This window comes from Mesocricetus auratus, unplaced genomic scaffold, assembly GCF_017639785.1.
Source record: "Mesocricetus auratus isolate SY011 unplaced genomic scaffold, BCM_Maur_2.0 Super-Scaffold_100006, whole genome shotgun sequence".
Taxonomy (NCBI): Eukaryota; Metazoa; Chordata; class Mammalia; order Rodentia; family Cricetidae; genus Mesocricetus; species Mesocricetus auratus.
This window is the reverse complement of record NW_024429190.1, coordinates 98,364,634-98,380,544: the sequence shown is the minus strand read 5'-3', so window position 1 is coordinate 98,380,544 and position 15,911 is coordinate 98,364,634. Positions and strand designations below refer to the sequence as shown.

The 15,911-nt window shown below is 46.5% G+C and overlaps 1 protein-coding gene across 10 annotated transcripts in view; it reads left to right on the top strand.

The window, feature by feature from the left end:
* The window catches only part of Arhgap22 (Rho GTPase activating protein 22), a 148,760-nt gene that overhangs the window by 64,218 nt on the left and 68,631 nt on the right, over positions 1–15,911 (top strand). For 7 of the 10 annotated variants that reach the window (XM_040747724.1, XM_040747727.1, XM_040747725.1 and 4 more), the window contains 2 exons: positions 8,151–8,186; positions 14,070–14,157. In XM_040747724.1, coding sequence (XP_040603658.1) covers positions 8,151–8,186; positions 14,070–14,157 — 124 coding nt within the window. The remainder of the gene's footprint in view (positions 1–8,150; positions 8,187–14,069; positions 14,158–15,911) is intronic. The other 3 variants (XM_040747729.1, XM_040747722.1, XM_040747726.1) reach the window with 1 other exon arrangement.

Sequence of the window (15,911 nt, the reverse complement as noted above, 5' to 3'; positions counted from 1 at the left end):
GGAGCCTCTTTCATACTCCTAGGACCTCACACTACCCTGGCTCGGCCATTGACAGGCTGGACATTTGGTGAGGGGCAGGAGTTGTGTTTGTCCTCTGTGTCTCTAGCCTGTCCATCGGTGGTGCAGTAGTATCCTTCCCAACAGCACCATATACCCCAGGGCATCAGCATTGCAATAGGCCAGGAAGGCATGGCACCCACTTACCAGACTTTTTCCAATTTTCCAGTCCAAAATGTCAGGCAAGTGGGGACATTCCTGACCAGTGAAGACGGAGCCCAGACCCCACTCCCTGTGACATGTCCTGCAGACCATCAGAGCCAGGCATTGTCCACTGGCACTTGTCCCCAATAACACACAGCAAATAGATGGAAGGATGTACCATCCTTCCATTCCTTTTTAAGTCCCAATATCCGGTCCTAGGAGCAAAGCAATAATCAGGGTAGCTGCCCCCTTTACTACAGAGGATACGTTCTAAGACCCCCATGAGTGCTTGAAACTGTAGACAGCCTAAACCCATTTGCACCAGGCATTTTCCTGTATGTATAAATCTGTGATAAAGTTTGATTTATAAATGAAGCATTATCATAGGCTAATGGCAATAGAAAGTAAAGTAGAATAATTAAAATATCATGCTGTAATTCAATTTCGCCCTTGAGGCCATTATAAAGAAAGGGTTTCTTTTTTTCCCCACACAAAAATTGGCTTCATTTTATTAAGTAAAAATATAAGAATTTTATCAACTATGTCATTACTAATAATACATTACTAATAATAGAGATAAGCAGTAAGTAGTGTCATGCAGCCAGCAATTGCATATAGAGGGTGAGTCTGACATGTATTTTCTCATTTATTCCTAAATTGTGCAGCTTTCATAACTATTTGACAGGGAATAAAGCAACAAAACTACTACTAGTCTAGTTGCTTTAAGAAATAAATAATAAGGGCTGGAGAGATGGCTCAGAGGTTAAGAGCACTGGCTGTTCTTCCAGAGGTCCTGAGTTCAATTCCCAGCAACCACGTGGTGGCTCACAACCATCTGTTTTGAGATCTGGTACCCTCTGCTGGCCTGCAGGCATACATGCAGGCAGAACGCTGTATACATAATAAATAAATAAGATCCTTTAAAAAAAAAGAAATAAATAATAAGACCAAAATGACGACAGTGAACAATCATACACTTCAATTTGGATGCAACATAATTATGTCTGTGTAAGTTTCGTCTTTCAAAACCATAGTTTCATACTGTGATATGAGTTTCACTTCTCAATGGACATAATCTGGAATCATGTGGGAAGAGACCCGGTGTAGGACTTTCTACATCACAGTGGACCCCGGGCATGTCCACGGGGTTTTATTAATTATATCGAAACACACAGAGGTGGAAAGATGCATTCACTGTGGGCGGCACCATCCCATAGGCAGGGGATGCTGAGCCCTAGGACAGTGGAGAAAGTGAGCTGATGTATTGGTTGCTCTCTGCCTTTGACTATGGATATGATATGACCATGTCTGGGAAGTGGGAATCTTAATTGAGAAAATGCCTCCATAAGATCTGGCTCGCAAGCAAGTCTTCCAGGTGTAGCCGTGATCAGTGGCAGATGTGGGAGGGCCCAGCTCACCACGGTGGTTGTAAGGCCACCCCTGGGCTGGTGGCCCTGAGCTGTGTGAGGAAGCAGGTTGAGCAGGCCATGAGCGAAGTAGTAAGCAGGGTTCCTTTATGGTCTCTGATGCCAGACTCCTTCCTGGAGTCCCAGCCCTAACTTCGTCCCGTGATTGGCTAAGAGAAACAAACCATTTCCTCCGTAAGCTGCTCTTTGTTGTGATGTTTCGTCACAGCAGCAGAAATCCTAAGACAGGAGGGCAGAGCACACCGCATGGATATGCTAGAAGAAGAGATTATTCGCCTGGCGGTGGTGGCGCACGCCTTTAACCCCAGCTCTCAGGAGGCAGAGTCAGGCGGATCTCTGTGAGTTCGAGGCCAGCCTGGTCTACAGAGTGAGTGCCAGGGAAGCTAGAGCTACACAGAGAAACTCTGTCTCAAAAAACGAAGAGAGAAAGAGGTGGAGAGAGAGAGAGAGAGAGAGAGAGAGAGAGAGAGAGAGAGAGAGAGAGAGAGAGAGAGAGAGAGAGAGAGAGAGAGAGAGATTATACACATGCTGTGTGGCATGGAACAGGAGAGCTTGAGAGTTCTTCAAACTATTTAACTTAAAAGCACACAGTTTCCTGGGTGGTGACGGCATAAACTTTCAATCCCAGCACTTGGGAAGCAAAGTCAGATGGATTTCTTGAGTTCCAGAACAGCCTGGTCTGCAGAGTGAATCCCAGGACCACCAGGACTATACAGAGAAACCCTGTCTTGAAAACCAAAAACCAAAACAAAATACATTTTTAAATGTTTATTTATGAAATGTTCCACTTCACATTTCCAAAACATGGTTGGCAGAAAATGAAATGGAATAAGAGAGGACTATTGTTTTATTCAGAAGCTTTACCAATATGGAAATACAATACAATATTTAATGGTGCTACTGTTCAGAATTGTGTGTGCACACACGTGTGTGTGTGTGTGTGTGTGTGTGTATGTGTGTGTGTGTGTTGTATGGGTAAGTAGTTCAAGACAACATCAATATTTATTTTCTCAAAATAGTATCCCATTAGTTAAAATAACCAACACTAACGTCCTCTGAGATCATCTTGATAAACATACCAAAAGTTTACCTTTCTTTGGAGCAACATCAGCTGCGGATGTAGGCTTCAGCTGTTTCTACGACCTCCCAGGTTGACCCAGCAGGAAGGAAGAGACGGTCACAGGCGTGTCTGAAGGGTGTTTGAAGTCAGTGTTGCCATTACTGCCTTCTAGGTCTACTGGCAGAGCCTCACCAGGTGGCCCCACCCTCAAACCTCTCGGAAGCAGTAGTAGATGGAGATTTGATGGCACCCGAACCTTCTCCAAGCCTGTTATGAAACAGCGTGCCCTTTTCCCTCTCCCCTCCTGCGGGGGCAGGACAAACATTAGAGAGTTTAGGAAATCCCTGGCTTGGCCTTCTGCTGCACTAGCTAAATAGCACCCTGGGATGCAACTCAGCATCCTAACTCAGGCTGCCCCCAAGACAGGACTCCCAAGCCTATGAGCTCTGGCTCCATGCAGACTCTTTTCAACAGGGAGCAGCATCTTAGCTCACGAACATGGCAATAGGCATTAAACAGGCCGGGAGGAGAGGGGATCCCAGGGTGCTGTTGGGATCACTGGTGCAGCCTCATTCACAGCCAGTGGAGCACTCCATCTGCTGGGCATTCCCTAGAGTGATGGGGTGAGTCAGGGCACACAGCTTGGCAGTCTAGCTTAGAGCTCAGCCTGTTAGCTGTCACACAACTAATTGCACAACAAGCCAGGACCTTCCTACCTTAGATAGGACACCTCTTGGGTTTGGGGAAAGACTGCTGACATTAGGTCTGAGGGTCCTTGGGGGCTCACCCAGTGCCCCGTGCCTAGACTCATCCTTCATTCCAGCTAGATTTTTCAATGGTTCATAACTGGGTTGGGAATGACCAGCTGGGGAGTTATAAGGCATGGGGAACCCCAAATCCTCCTCCCACAGAACTGTCTGTTCTTGGGACCCTGATCCTAAGGCATACTCCAACACGGGTCTAAGATTTTTCCAGATAAAACAGAAGCAGCTCCAAGACACGGTGTGGGACACAGCATTTCCCTGGGCCAGCCCTGGTATGCAGATGAGAACACCCCGAGTCCATGTCCAGATCAGGACAGTCTTAGCAAAGACAGACAACCGAATCACGCCCACTCCTCACGGACACGAGTGTCTCATCCAAACACACATTTGTCTCTGCCCTTTCCTGTGCCTGCCCCGGGCTCTGCCTTATAGAGTGATGGCTCCTGGCCATAAACCTGGATGATAAGGAGGGAGGTAGGCTGCTTCCCTACTTGGCAATGAGATTCCTTCAGGTTTGTGTTATTTGTGTCAAGTTTGGAGAGATCTGGTTCCTGGCTAGGTGTCAGATGGCTGAAACTTTTGAAGATGGATCTGAGGCCCCATCAGAATTCCAGCAGATAAGGAACCTGAGTGATTGCTCTCTGAAACCTGCCTGCCCTTCTGCAAGACGCCGCCGCCCGTGGGGGCTTATCATTCCGCTTCATTAGAGGGGCTTCACACAGTCAAGGTGAAAAATGAAGACTTCCCAGAAAGCCTCCCTTTACTATGTTTGAGCTGAGCTAGGATTGCAAACACTTCAACACTAAGGCAACCCCAGGATCCAGGGCAGCAGAGCAGCTGCAGCCTTCGCAGCCCCTGCAGGGAGTTCCTGCAGACCACATCATAAAACTCTAAAGAAGGACCTGTCCTGGTCATCTCACTCCCCAGATCTGTATCCTACCTTGTTTCATGACACATGGAGTATGGCAGTGGGGCAGACAGAAATATTTTCATGTCTCAAGGTCAGAAAAATCAAGCCTGGGTCTATGAAGTCATCGGCCTAAGTCCCATGTTAGGGTAATGCTATTATGTTACAAAATTCATGGTAGTTTTGTCTATACAATGTTTTTGTTATTTCATGTGTGTGGGTGTTTTGCCTGCATATGTGTCTGTGCACCATGTGTGCATTGACGGCAGAGACCAGAAGAGGAGGCTGGGACGCCCCTGGAATTGGAGTTACAGATGGTTGTGAGACACCACCAGTGTGGGTGCTAGGAATCAAACCTGCATCCTTTGGAAGAGCAGTCGCTGCTCTTAACTGCTGAACTATCTCCACACCTCCCGTAATAACAGTTCGTGTATGTGTGTGTGTGTGTGTGTGTGTGTGTTTGATCACAAGCAAACTGGACCCTGTAACTCACTAACCACAGCAATCCTCTCTCCAGATGCTGGACCCAGAACTGCCCAAGAACTAGCTCAAGAAATTCTCAAAACACCCCCACATTACTAGGTAGGAAACTGAGACTCTGTGGGTGACAAGATGTCACCTGAAGGTGGCCTCCAAGTCCCAGTCATAAGATTGGTCAGCAATGCCTTCTTTGTTTGTTTGTTTGTTTTTCAAGACAGGTTTTCTCTGTATAACAGTCTGACTGTCCTGGAACTCTCTCTGTAGACCAGGCTGGCCTCAAACTCACAGAGATTCGCCTACCTCTGCCTCCTGAGTGCTGAGATTAAAGGCATGCACCACCATCGTCCAGCAGTAAAGTCTTTTTTTGAGAGGTCCTAGGCACCAACCCAGCTCCAACCCCGGGCCTCTGAGTGCCGCTTCCCATCAAATACTCAGGGGCATCTAGAGGAGAATGCCTCTACAGCTCTTCACAGAGAGGGACACACTAGGTAGGGCACACTCTGTGCCAGTACCTCATATCAATACGCAGTGAGTCAGCACTGAGACCCGACCCCTCTGAGGATAAAACCATGGAGGTTTCCATGTGAGCCACACCTCGGATACAGTGCTTGTGAGCCACACCTCAGATACAACGCTCGCTTGTGTTTCATGAGTTGAGTCCTGGGTCTGAGACATTTGACTAAAGACAGGCAGAGTTCCTCCCCTCTGCAGACTCTGGTCCAAGGGATGGGAAGGGGCATCACCACTTGATTTTAGTCTGAGGAGAGTTGAGAGGCCTGCCGCACTCGGTGTTCGCAGATGAAGAGGCTATCGCTCCCTGCTTGGAAGTGATGGATGGACGTTCTGGATTGCCGAAGGGTTGGGCAGGCTGGCCTGCTCCTGGCGTGAAGGAGGATGTTCAGTGAGCAGGTGAAGGGAGACACATGCCAACAGCCCATCACTCAGGCCTGGGCGGCACTTCAGGAATTATCTAAGTGCGCTGTTTTGAACGCTCGTGTTATTTAAGTGTTCTTATCTGGACGCAAACATTACAGGCTAGAGCATCAAAAGCATCTCGCCACCCCCTCCCAGGGAGTGAGAACTCTGTGCCCTTCCTGGACATAGTTGGCTCTCCATATTTGAGGGCTGTGCATATTCGCCTAACTGCAGATTATTAGAAACATGGAGAAGACAACTGGCTATGCCTGTGTGGACATAATCATGAATGAAAACATGTTTGTTTTCATTCTCCAAACAATATTATATGACAGATGCTTACATGTCATTTTCACTGTGTTGGGTTTGATTAGGAATCTAGAGACAGTTTAGTATGTACTGGGAGGCATGTGCTAAATCCTACGATTGAGCATTCATTCACATCATATCCGTGGGGGCTCCTCAAGCTTCATTCCTAAAGCCACTGACCCCATTCGGGGGGCCTCCACACTATCCATTAATCACTTCCCAGAGGCTGTCACTTCTTAGTTTTGATATTTGGGGTACCAGCTTCCAACACAGAAATTTTGGGGAAACTCGTCACTCAAACCATTGCAGGTGTTTATTATGCTATGAATTTCTTGTTGATACCCTTTGTCTATGTTTCTGTTGAGTTGTCTTTTAGGAATAAAGTTTATTTATGAATTTATTTTAGTCAATATTTCATGTTCCTTCTGGTCTCAAACTCACATGATGACATGAGTGTACACACACACACACACAAAATATCATGCTCATGCATACACACGTATACACAATAAATACATAAATATTTGAAAAGTAATTTTATGTAACTCCATTTGTCAATCATGGTTATTTCCTATGCTATTTGAATCTTTCTCAGGAAGTTCTTACCTATATATTTTTTAAGTGTTTTCCCCTAGTAGTCGCAGCATTTCAGGTTTCATTTTAAGGTCTTTAATCTATTTTGAATTGATTTTTATGAGGAATGAGAGAGATGGATCTAGCTTTGTTTTTCTGCAGGTGAATATTCCTCCCATTTTGCCAACACCACTTGCTGAATACATTATCTTTTGTTCCAGCATGTATGTTTGACACCCTTGTCAAAACTGGGTAGCTGTAGCTATCTGGGCTTACAGGTTTACTCCTAGGTCTTCTAGGTTGTTCCATTATCCTATGAGTATGTTTGTGGCATTACTGTGCTGTCTTTGTCCCTCTGGCTCTGTAGTGTAGTTTGAAATCAGGTGTTACGATTCCTTCAGTTTGGCCAGTCTTGATCTTCTGTATCCCCAACGAATTTCAGTTTGTTTCTTTTTTTTTTTTTTTCTAGTTCTGTGAAGAATGTCAGTGGAATTCTCATGGGATTGCCTTAAGTCTGTAGATCACCTTTGGCAAGATAGCCTTGTCACAATATGATAATTAATTTGCTAACCCTGAAGCTTTCACAATATGGTAATTTACTATTCCTGAAACATGAGAAGTCTTTCTACATCTACTGTCACTGTCTTCAGTTTATTTTTAGAAACTTGGGTGTGTATTCCTTTGTGTACACACATTCATGGGTGTGCATGTATGTGCAGAGGCCAGAGGTTGACAACCGAGTTCTCCCTCAATTGCTTTCACACAGTGTCTCTCCCTAAACCTGACTTGGAGATTCAGATAGACTGGCTGGCCATCAAGCCCCAGGGACCTTGCTGTCCCCACCAATCCTGGCACTAGGATTGCAGGCACACATTACCATGCTTGTATTATATATATATATATATATATATATATAATATATATATATATGGGTTCTGGAGTATCAAACTCACGCTTGCTCGGAAAGCACTTTACCAGACAAACCATCTCTCTAGTCTCTTTGTCATCATCTTAACATTGCATTGTAGAGGTCTTTCATCTCTTGGTTAGGTTTACGTCTAGGTATTTATAATTTTTATTTCAGGAACTCATGTATGAACACGCTATTTTATTTATTTATTTTGGTTTTGTTTTTTGGTTTCTGGAGACGGTTTTGTTTTTGTTTTTTGAGTCTGTTATGGAACTCGCTCTGTAGACCAGGCTAGCCTTGAACTCACAGTGATCTGAGTGCTGGGATTAAAGGCATGTGCCGCCACCACCCAGTGAGACAGGGTTTCTTTGTGTATCCTTGACTGACCTGGAACTTGCTCTATAGACCAGGCTGGCCTCTGCCTCCTGATTAAAGGCATGAGCTACCAGTGCCCAGCTCCTGATTTTACATTTTCAAGCTGTGGCTGAATGATATAGTTTTATTTTAATTTCTCAGTAAGTTTATTATTTGTATGTAGAAAGGCAATTGATTTTTGTATGTTAATTTTGTTTCCTGAACCTTTACTGAAAGTGTTTTTTTTCAGATATGTATGTTTTCTGGAAGCAGAAAACTGACTCTGGTAAGTTATTCTCTGACCTCCCTACACAATAAATATGGGCATAAAAATAAAATAAAGTTTTCTGGTGTAGCCTGTAGGATCTTTTAAGTTCAGATTTGCACTTAAAGCCTTTGGTAACCCTCCCGTCTCTTTATCTTATTGCTAAGATTTTGACATCATGTTGGTAAGAGGCAGCCTTCTTGTTTTTATCTAATACTATTTTCTTGCCCGCCGATTGTCTTTAACAGTTCTTTTAGCCAAGCACACTGGTGATGAGTTCTTTCAGTCTTTGTTTATTTTATTTTTAATTATTTTATTTTTATTTTATGTGTTGTTTCGCCTGCCTGTGTGTCTGTGTGAGGATGTTGGATCCCTTGGAATGAAGTTACAGTCAGCTGTGAGCTGCCATGGGGGTGCTGGGAGTGAACCCGGGTCCTCTGGAAGAGCAGCCGATGCTCTTAACCGCTGAGCCACCTCTCCAGGCCCGTGTCTCTGTGTATTTTACAGGGTTTTATTTAGCCTGCACTTTTGAGGGTTATTTCCACCCAAGTCAGAGGTTGCTTGTGTTGTTGCTGTGGTGTCTTTGTGCATGATCCTCAGACCTCAAACACGATGCTAGGCTGGCTTCTCGCTTGCATTGTTTCTGGTGAGAAGTCTACTCCCATCCTCCTGTCTCTTCCTCTCAACATATTGTGTCATTTTGTGCTGTTAGGAGTTCATTTCCACCAGTACGGTTAAGCATTTTGATCCTGTGTGGTTTCATGTGCACTTCAGTTCAGCTTGTTTCTTGTACTTGGGAATTATTGGAGTCCATGAATCTATGGGTTTGTTTTTTGGCCGTTTTCCCAAATATTTTTCAGTCTTCTCCCTTCTGTAAAGGTAATTGCATACATATTTGATTGGTCAAAATCATTTCACATCTCACTAATACTCTGTCTTATGTGTTCTGTTGTTGTGTAAAGACAGATCTCACGTAGCCCCTGGCTGTTGTGGGTCAAGGGGAACCTTGAATTCCTAAGCCTCTTGCCTCCACCTCCCAAGGGCTGTGATTACAGGCAAGGACCATCACAGTTAGCCTTAATAAGCAATACTGACTTGAGGATCATTCCGAGGGCCTCATGCACCCTAGGCAGGTGTTCTGTCAACTCAGCTAAATTTCCAGGCCTTCTGCCCATTTTTTAAAAATTATCTTTTCTCTAGGTTTCTGATTTCAAGAGCTCTAAGTGTGTTTTCCTCTGGAGAGCTGAATTATAGTTAGTCCTCCCAGCTGGATCCGTCACTCATACCCTACTTTGTGTCTCGGGAGTCTGAGTCTGTTTTATAGCTTCCGTTGAGTGAGCCAACTTGAAAACATACCTCTGGTCTTCTTCAGGCTATCTGTCTCCTTATAAAGTGTCGAGACTGTTCAACTGATGCACCTCCAAATTCCTGCCCCACAGAAGTTGTCTACAAAATAATGCTGTAGTTTTCAGCTACTAGGTTTTGGGCATATTGGGTAGCTGTAGATAACCAATACGGACAGAATCTGGTATAGTAGACTTCCGGAATTTCAAACATCCCCTACGTCACACCGCGCCCTAAGTTACCCATTGTGAAGTTCAGGCACATGAGATGGAATGAGGCTAGTCACTAAACCACTTTTCTTCAGCCTAAGGGTCCTTTGGGGCTTGTATTTAATATGTCATATAGATGATGGATTTTTATTTTTTGCGTGGTTTTATTTTTTTGTTTGTTTGTTTTTGAAACAGGGTCCCTCTGTGTATTGTGACTGTCGTGGAACTCACTATGTAGTGCTGGCCTTGAACTAACAGAGATCTGCCTGCCTCTACCTCCCCAGTTCTAGGATTAAAGGCATGCACCATCATGCTTGAGTAGATGATGGATTTTATGTAAGCACTTTAATTTGCTGCTGTCTTTGAAATATACTCTCTCCCAAAAGCTCCTCAGCTTGTGCTATCCACTTCCGGGAGCTCTGTTCTCTGCAGGCAAAATCTGTGATCAGGGTTCTGGGTGCTCTGGCAGGTCTCCGTGGGAGCTGGGGGAGTTGGTGCCGGCCCTGTGGTGGAGACAGCAGCAGTCCTGGCTGTGGGCCCCCTGCTGCAGACAGACAGAACACAGTGTTCTTAGCTCATGAGTCATTTATACATGACTATGGAGACATGGAGCTAGAGATGAGCAAAGCCAGCAGCAGCTTCTAGGGATGAACTCAGCCCCGCAGGCTGAGCAAGCCCACTAACAGCCTATGGTCGTGAGTTCAGACCCAGGGAAAGGAGGAAGGGCCTTAGAGCTGGTGTGCTCTTTCTGTGTGCCCATAGGCTTTCAACCCATGGTGCCACTGTAGTGTAGGCTATGAGCATGGCCCCTTCCAGAGCAGAAGTGCCCAAGCCCTGGCCCCGCATTATTGTAAGAAAGTCAGTTGGACCCTGTTAATGTTTATTGTGGACACTCCCCCCAAGAAAAGCCCAGGACCTTTGTGGTTGTTGCATTGTTGAGAGGATAGAAGCAGATATTGATTGCCCCTATGGCCTGCGTGTGCAGCGCACAGGATTTCAAACGTAGTTCCACTCTCTGGAGCAGATCACAAGCCATAGTCTTGTCACTATGGCCCCATGGAGTTGATGTTATTCTTCTACAGGGTAGCAAATTTAGGTGAGGACTAAGCTCAGAGGAAAAGTACCAACCCTCGACTGCTCTAGACCAGCAGGTCTCAGGGTGTATTCCTGGGGCCACCGACATCAGAAAATTAGGCAGAAATAAAAATTCAGCTACTTTCTCGAGAACTGTGGAATTCACCACTCCAGGGTGGAGTCCGGTGCTCCTCTGAACAGACCGGCCCATGGTGAACAATTCATCCATCCACAGTTAAATCAACTGTAAGAAAAGCAAAGGTGAGGGCTCGGCACACGTCTGCATCTGTTTTCAATGGCTTCATTGACTGTGCCCTGTCCTCTGAGGCCACCATGTGGCAAACACTGTAGTGAATCTTTTCCCAGCTCCACACTCAGTGACATCGTGAAACCGGCCATGAAGGAAAGAGACCTGTGTTCTACAGAGCACAGCAAACATGTAAACTGGGTACTTTGTTTTCTTTATTGTCAAACAAGTCCGGACCTCTGTGTTCCAACAGGCTCTGGGATAGCTTGGGAGGCAAGCTCAGGTTTATATGGGAAGTCTGGCAGAAAGTAAGTACTTACAAGTTCTTTCTTTCACTACAGTGTTAACACGGCACACTCCCAATCAGGAGAGCAGGCTTCTTGGGTCCCATTTAACCCCAAAAGTAAAGCTTCACTCTTGACTTTTAGGAAGGTTGGGGGTCCAGTGTTGAGTGAAGCCACGGGTTGGTGCTAAGGTTTCTTGCAGTGATGGGGCCGCACAGGGATTCACTGGAGTACAAAGGGACTCCTGGATACCAGAGAACCCTTCTGGGTCTCCCACAGTGGCTTCTTGGAAGCCAGCTGAGCTGGTGGGGAGCTGCTGTCTCAAAGGTGGGGTGCAGGGTGGGCAGCTGGGAACTCACACCCCAGCCGACCCTGGCTAACACTTGGTCTCTCGAGCAAGGAGACAGCAATAGCAGCGCCGGCCCCACAGGGCTTCTAAGTCAATTTCAGTCATGTAGGTTTGAGAGCCAGGAACACTGCACCAGCTCCCACAACAGGCGCTATTTCTGCTGTTTCCTTCAGCCTCAGTGGAAAGTAATGTCAGTGAAGACGTTGTTACTCCCATTGCGTGGATGGCGGTTATTGAGGAAGAGGGAAAACACACAGCGAAGTACCCCATCAGAGTCGGTTACCGACACAGCAAGTCCCCGAGACTCGGTGATGGACCTTGCACACGCCCTCTAATGAGCACTTTCCCGCATCCCGGGGCTGCTGTCCTAATTTATTCCCCGTAGCTCCAGGTTCCCTAGCAAGAACACAACCAGTAATTCAGTTACAGCAATTACCAGCTGGATGCTGGCTTATTGCTATAATTTCCCTAGAGCAAGCATCTGTGGGTACAGACCCCATTCTACCTTGATGTTGCTTACATGAGAGCATTTCTGTATTTCCCCGAAGCACAGATGCCAACAGAAGTAAGGCTCCCATTTCCCTGCTATGGTCAGGATCTGCCAGAAAATGCCTGGCTCAGCTACAGGCTAATGCTTCACCTTTCTGCCCCCCCAAACCCACCAGCTTTCTTGTCTGTGCCACAGGACTATAGTCCCCCGTGGAGATGTTTCAGGACTCACTAAAATGTTACTGGCCCAGAAGGAGAATGTCTGCTAGCAGGCATAGTAGTGGAGATTGGAAGCAGTGAAGCAGACGCTGGGCTTCTCTCAACTGACCAAATGCAGACTCATGGATATCTATCCCCTACATGTTCTGGAGCCCAAACATCATAGAGAGATTTACTTAGCTAACACATAGTTCTCAGCACAGCGTGGTGGTACACACCTTGAATTGTGGCACTCGGAAGACAGAGGCAGACAGATTTCTGTAAATTCAAGGTCAGCCTGGTGCAAACAGTGAGTTCCAGATTAGCCAGGGTTACATAGTGAGACCATGTCTCAAAACAAAGCCCACACTGTGTGGCGGGACCTACGCTAAGGACATCCCAGGAACTAATTCATTTATGCTCAGAACAGCCCTACAAGGGACTAGCAGGGCTCCCGATGCACAAATACAGAAACTGAGGTACAGAGGAGTGACACAGTTTATCTGAGCGTAGAGAGCTGACTGCAAGGATGGAGTTTAAAATGGGTTTTCCATAGAGAAGGCAGAAGTGTATGTAGTCAAGCCACATGGAGTCTAAATTAAGCAAAGCTAGGCGTGTTTGACGTTGAGGGAACTCCTGGGAGAGTAAAGAGGGTTCTTGTTAGCCTGTGAGTGCGGGAAGCAGTGCCTCACCTCTTTGGGGAGGACCTACCAAGCAGGAGTCTCGCTTACCTGAGAGGTGATGAGGGTCAAAGTCCCTTTATATGACACATAGGCTGAGCTTGGGAAAGGGCATCCAAGGGGTCTTGGAGCCAACACACTGTGGATTCCAAGGGACAACTGTGCTTGTCTGTGACAGAAAGATGCGCTGTCTAGGCTGGTGACTTCGTGCTTGTTGATGTGCAGGTAAAGAAGTAAAGCCTCAGGCCGAAGGAAGATACAGCTCTAGACATGGAAGAACACATGCCTTGAATGTGAGCGGTCCTGGGTCCGATTCCCAGCACTGCGATAGAAATCTCTTAATAATTACTTGAGCTGGGCAAGGTAACACACACCTTTAATCCCAGCACTCCGGAGGCAAAGCTCTGAGTTTAAGGCCATCCTGGTCTACAGAATGAGTTCTAGGACAGCCAGAACTACACAGAGAAACCCTGTTTCAAAAATTAAAAAAAATGATTAATAATAATAATAATAATGATAAATCGAATACACACATAAAACCAAGAAGAGGATGAATGAATGAAAGCTCATCCTGCCTGATCATGGGAGATTGGATTCATACAGATGTGTGATGCTGTCTATCCCCGATGCCACCTCCAAGGCTCTTGAACACTACCCTTCCTCTCTCTTACTCTCCATATCTGGGGTCCTCCAGGAGACCACAGCGAGCCTTTAGAATAGGGAGCTGAGGAATGGAGGAGCGCCTAGCTCTGTCCTCCTGGCCACAATCTTACTTTGCCTTGTCTTGCACTGGGGACTCCCGACCCACCCCTTGTTGGAAGAGCCCCTCCCACCCTCCAACTGTGTGTGCAGATTTGGGGGGTACTCTTCTGTGCCTGGTCCCATGCCCCAGAAAGGAGGCACATACTCCTCCCTGGTACTCAGCCTGCCTTTCCAGAAGGGCTGCACCCTGTCCCAGTACCACCCTCCACCTCAAGGAGCCCTTTCCCAGCCTTCCCAGGTTTCTTATTTGTGTTTGTCTCTATTTCAGGGATTTATTTCTCTACAAGGGACGCAAGTGACCGAACTTCTTCCAGACCCTGAGGACCCAGGGAAGCACCTGTTTGAGATCACACCAGGTAGGCCCAGGGGTCTGTTGTGTGCCACTGGGGTCCTGGTGGCCCCAGGGAGTCATGACTGTGCTCCTGCCACCACAATCCTGTTTCTTGCAGGACTGACACTATTCGCAAGCTAAGGCAGAAATTTGGGCCAAAGCTGGGAAAACTGGGGGAAGAGATAAGACAATGTAATCTGTTGTTTGGATAAGAGGAAATGACCCTTTGATACAGTTCCTCATGCTGTGGTGAACACCCGGAGCATCAAATTATATTGTTGCTACTTTGTAACTGTGATTCTGCTACTGTTATGAATCATAGAGAAAATGTCTGATGTGCAGGGTATCTGGTATGTGACTCCCAAAGGGATCACAGCCCACAGGTTGAGAACTGCCGTCGTAGGGTGAAGATGCAGACATATACATGGAAATAAGATGACAGTTGGTTGTTAACCCATTCGGAAGACACCATAAGGCTTCTTGTGACTCCCAAGGCCGAATTCCAGTGCCACAAGAGGGAAACAACTCCCCACTACCCACTGTCCTGTGAGCAGTAACAGAACAGGCTTTTACAGTTTCAGATGCTCCGTGTGCTCCTTACTGACCTGATTACATGTCTGTCAGGTGACCGGCTGTCACAGCAGCACCGGTTTTTGCCAGTATTTTTATTTCCCTTGACCTCCACCAGAATCAGAACCCAGACAGTGTATTCTAGAGGAGGTCCCCCAAAGCACGAGGGAGGGTGCAGGGAAAGGAGCAGCCAGGCTGATGTGATGACAGCCAGCTGTCTCACGGGGACCATCTGAGGTGCTGCAGGGTGGGCCTCAAAGGGGCCTTTCCTGGGTAATGGGTGGATGGAGGCATCCCCACCAACTTCCGCCAGTCAACCATTGAGAGGTACATCCAGTGGGGTTAACGCTGCCATTTCCAGACTGTCTTATGCACGGACCAAAATGTTTGTGAACAGAGGTCTTTGAGGACAATTGTAGATACTTGAAAGAGACCACTAGCATGATCGGAAGAGTGATTGCAGGGGTAGGGGTGCCGGCAGGACACTTCTGGGAAGCACTGAGTTTTCAAGATACCATAGGGGGGAATCTGTGAGCCAGTAAATTTACAATCACAGGCAAAGTATAGTAGACACCCCCAAACACCATGAGGAAATAACCTCGCTTTTGCTCTCCAACAAGGGGTAAGATGAGCCCAGGCTGAGAAATCTGCAGGCCACTATCCTGGGGATTCTGGGAAAAAGAGGCAAAGTTAAAAATAAAAATATATACTTCTCAGCTGGGTGTTGTAGCACATGATATTTTTAGTTTTTCAAGACAGGGTTTCTCTGTGTAACAGCTCTGGTTGTCCTGAAACTCACCAGGCTGGCCTTGAACTCAGAGATCTACCTGCCTTTGCCTCTGGAGTGCTGGGATTAAAGGTGTGCACCATCACCACCCAATTTGGGCATGGACATTTATGTCAGCCATTGATCTGCCTATCACAATACTCAAAATACCTCTCTTAGGCAGAGGGCATATTTCTACCTGTTTTCCCCAAACAGGTCCTGGAGATTAGAAAGAACATCGGGGTATGCCATGGCACACAGCCAGCTAGTCGTAGAGCTAAAGCTTTGCCTTACTCTGTTTCCTGTTGCTGCAACTAAATTCCACAGACTGGGAGACGTATGAGGAACAAAAATGGGTTGTCAAGATGGCTCGGTGAATAGAGGCTCTGTGTGCAGGCCTGATGACGTGAGTCCCTTCTCGACATCTCGTAGGATGACAGGAA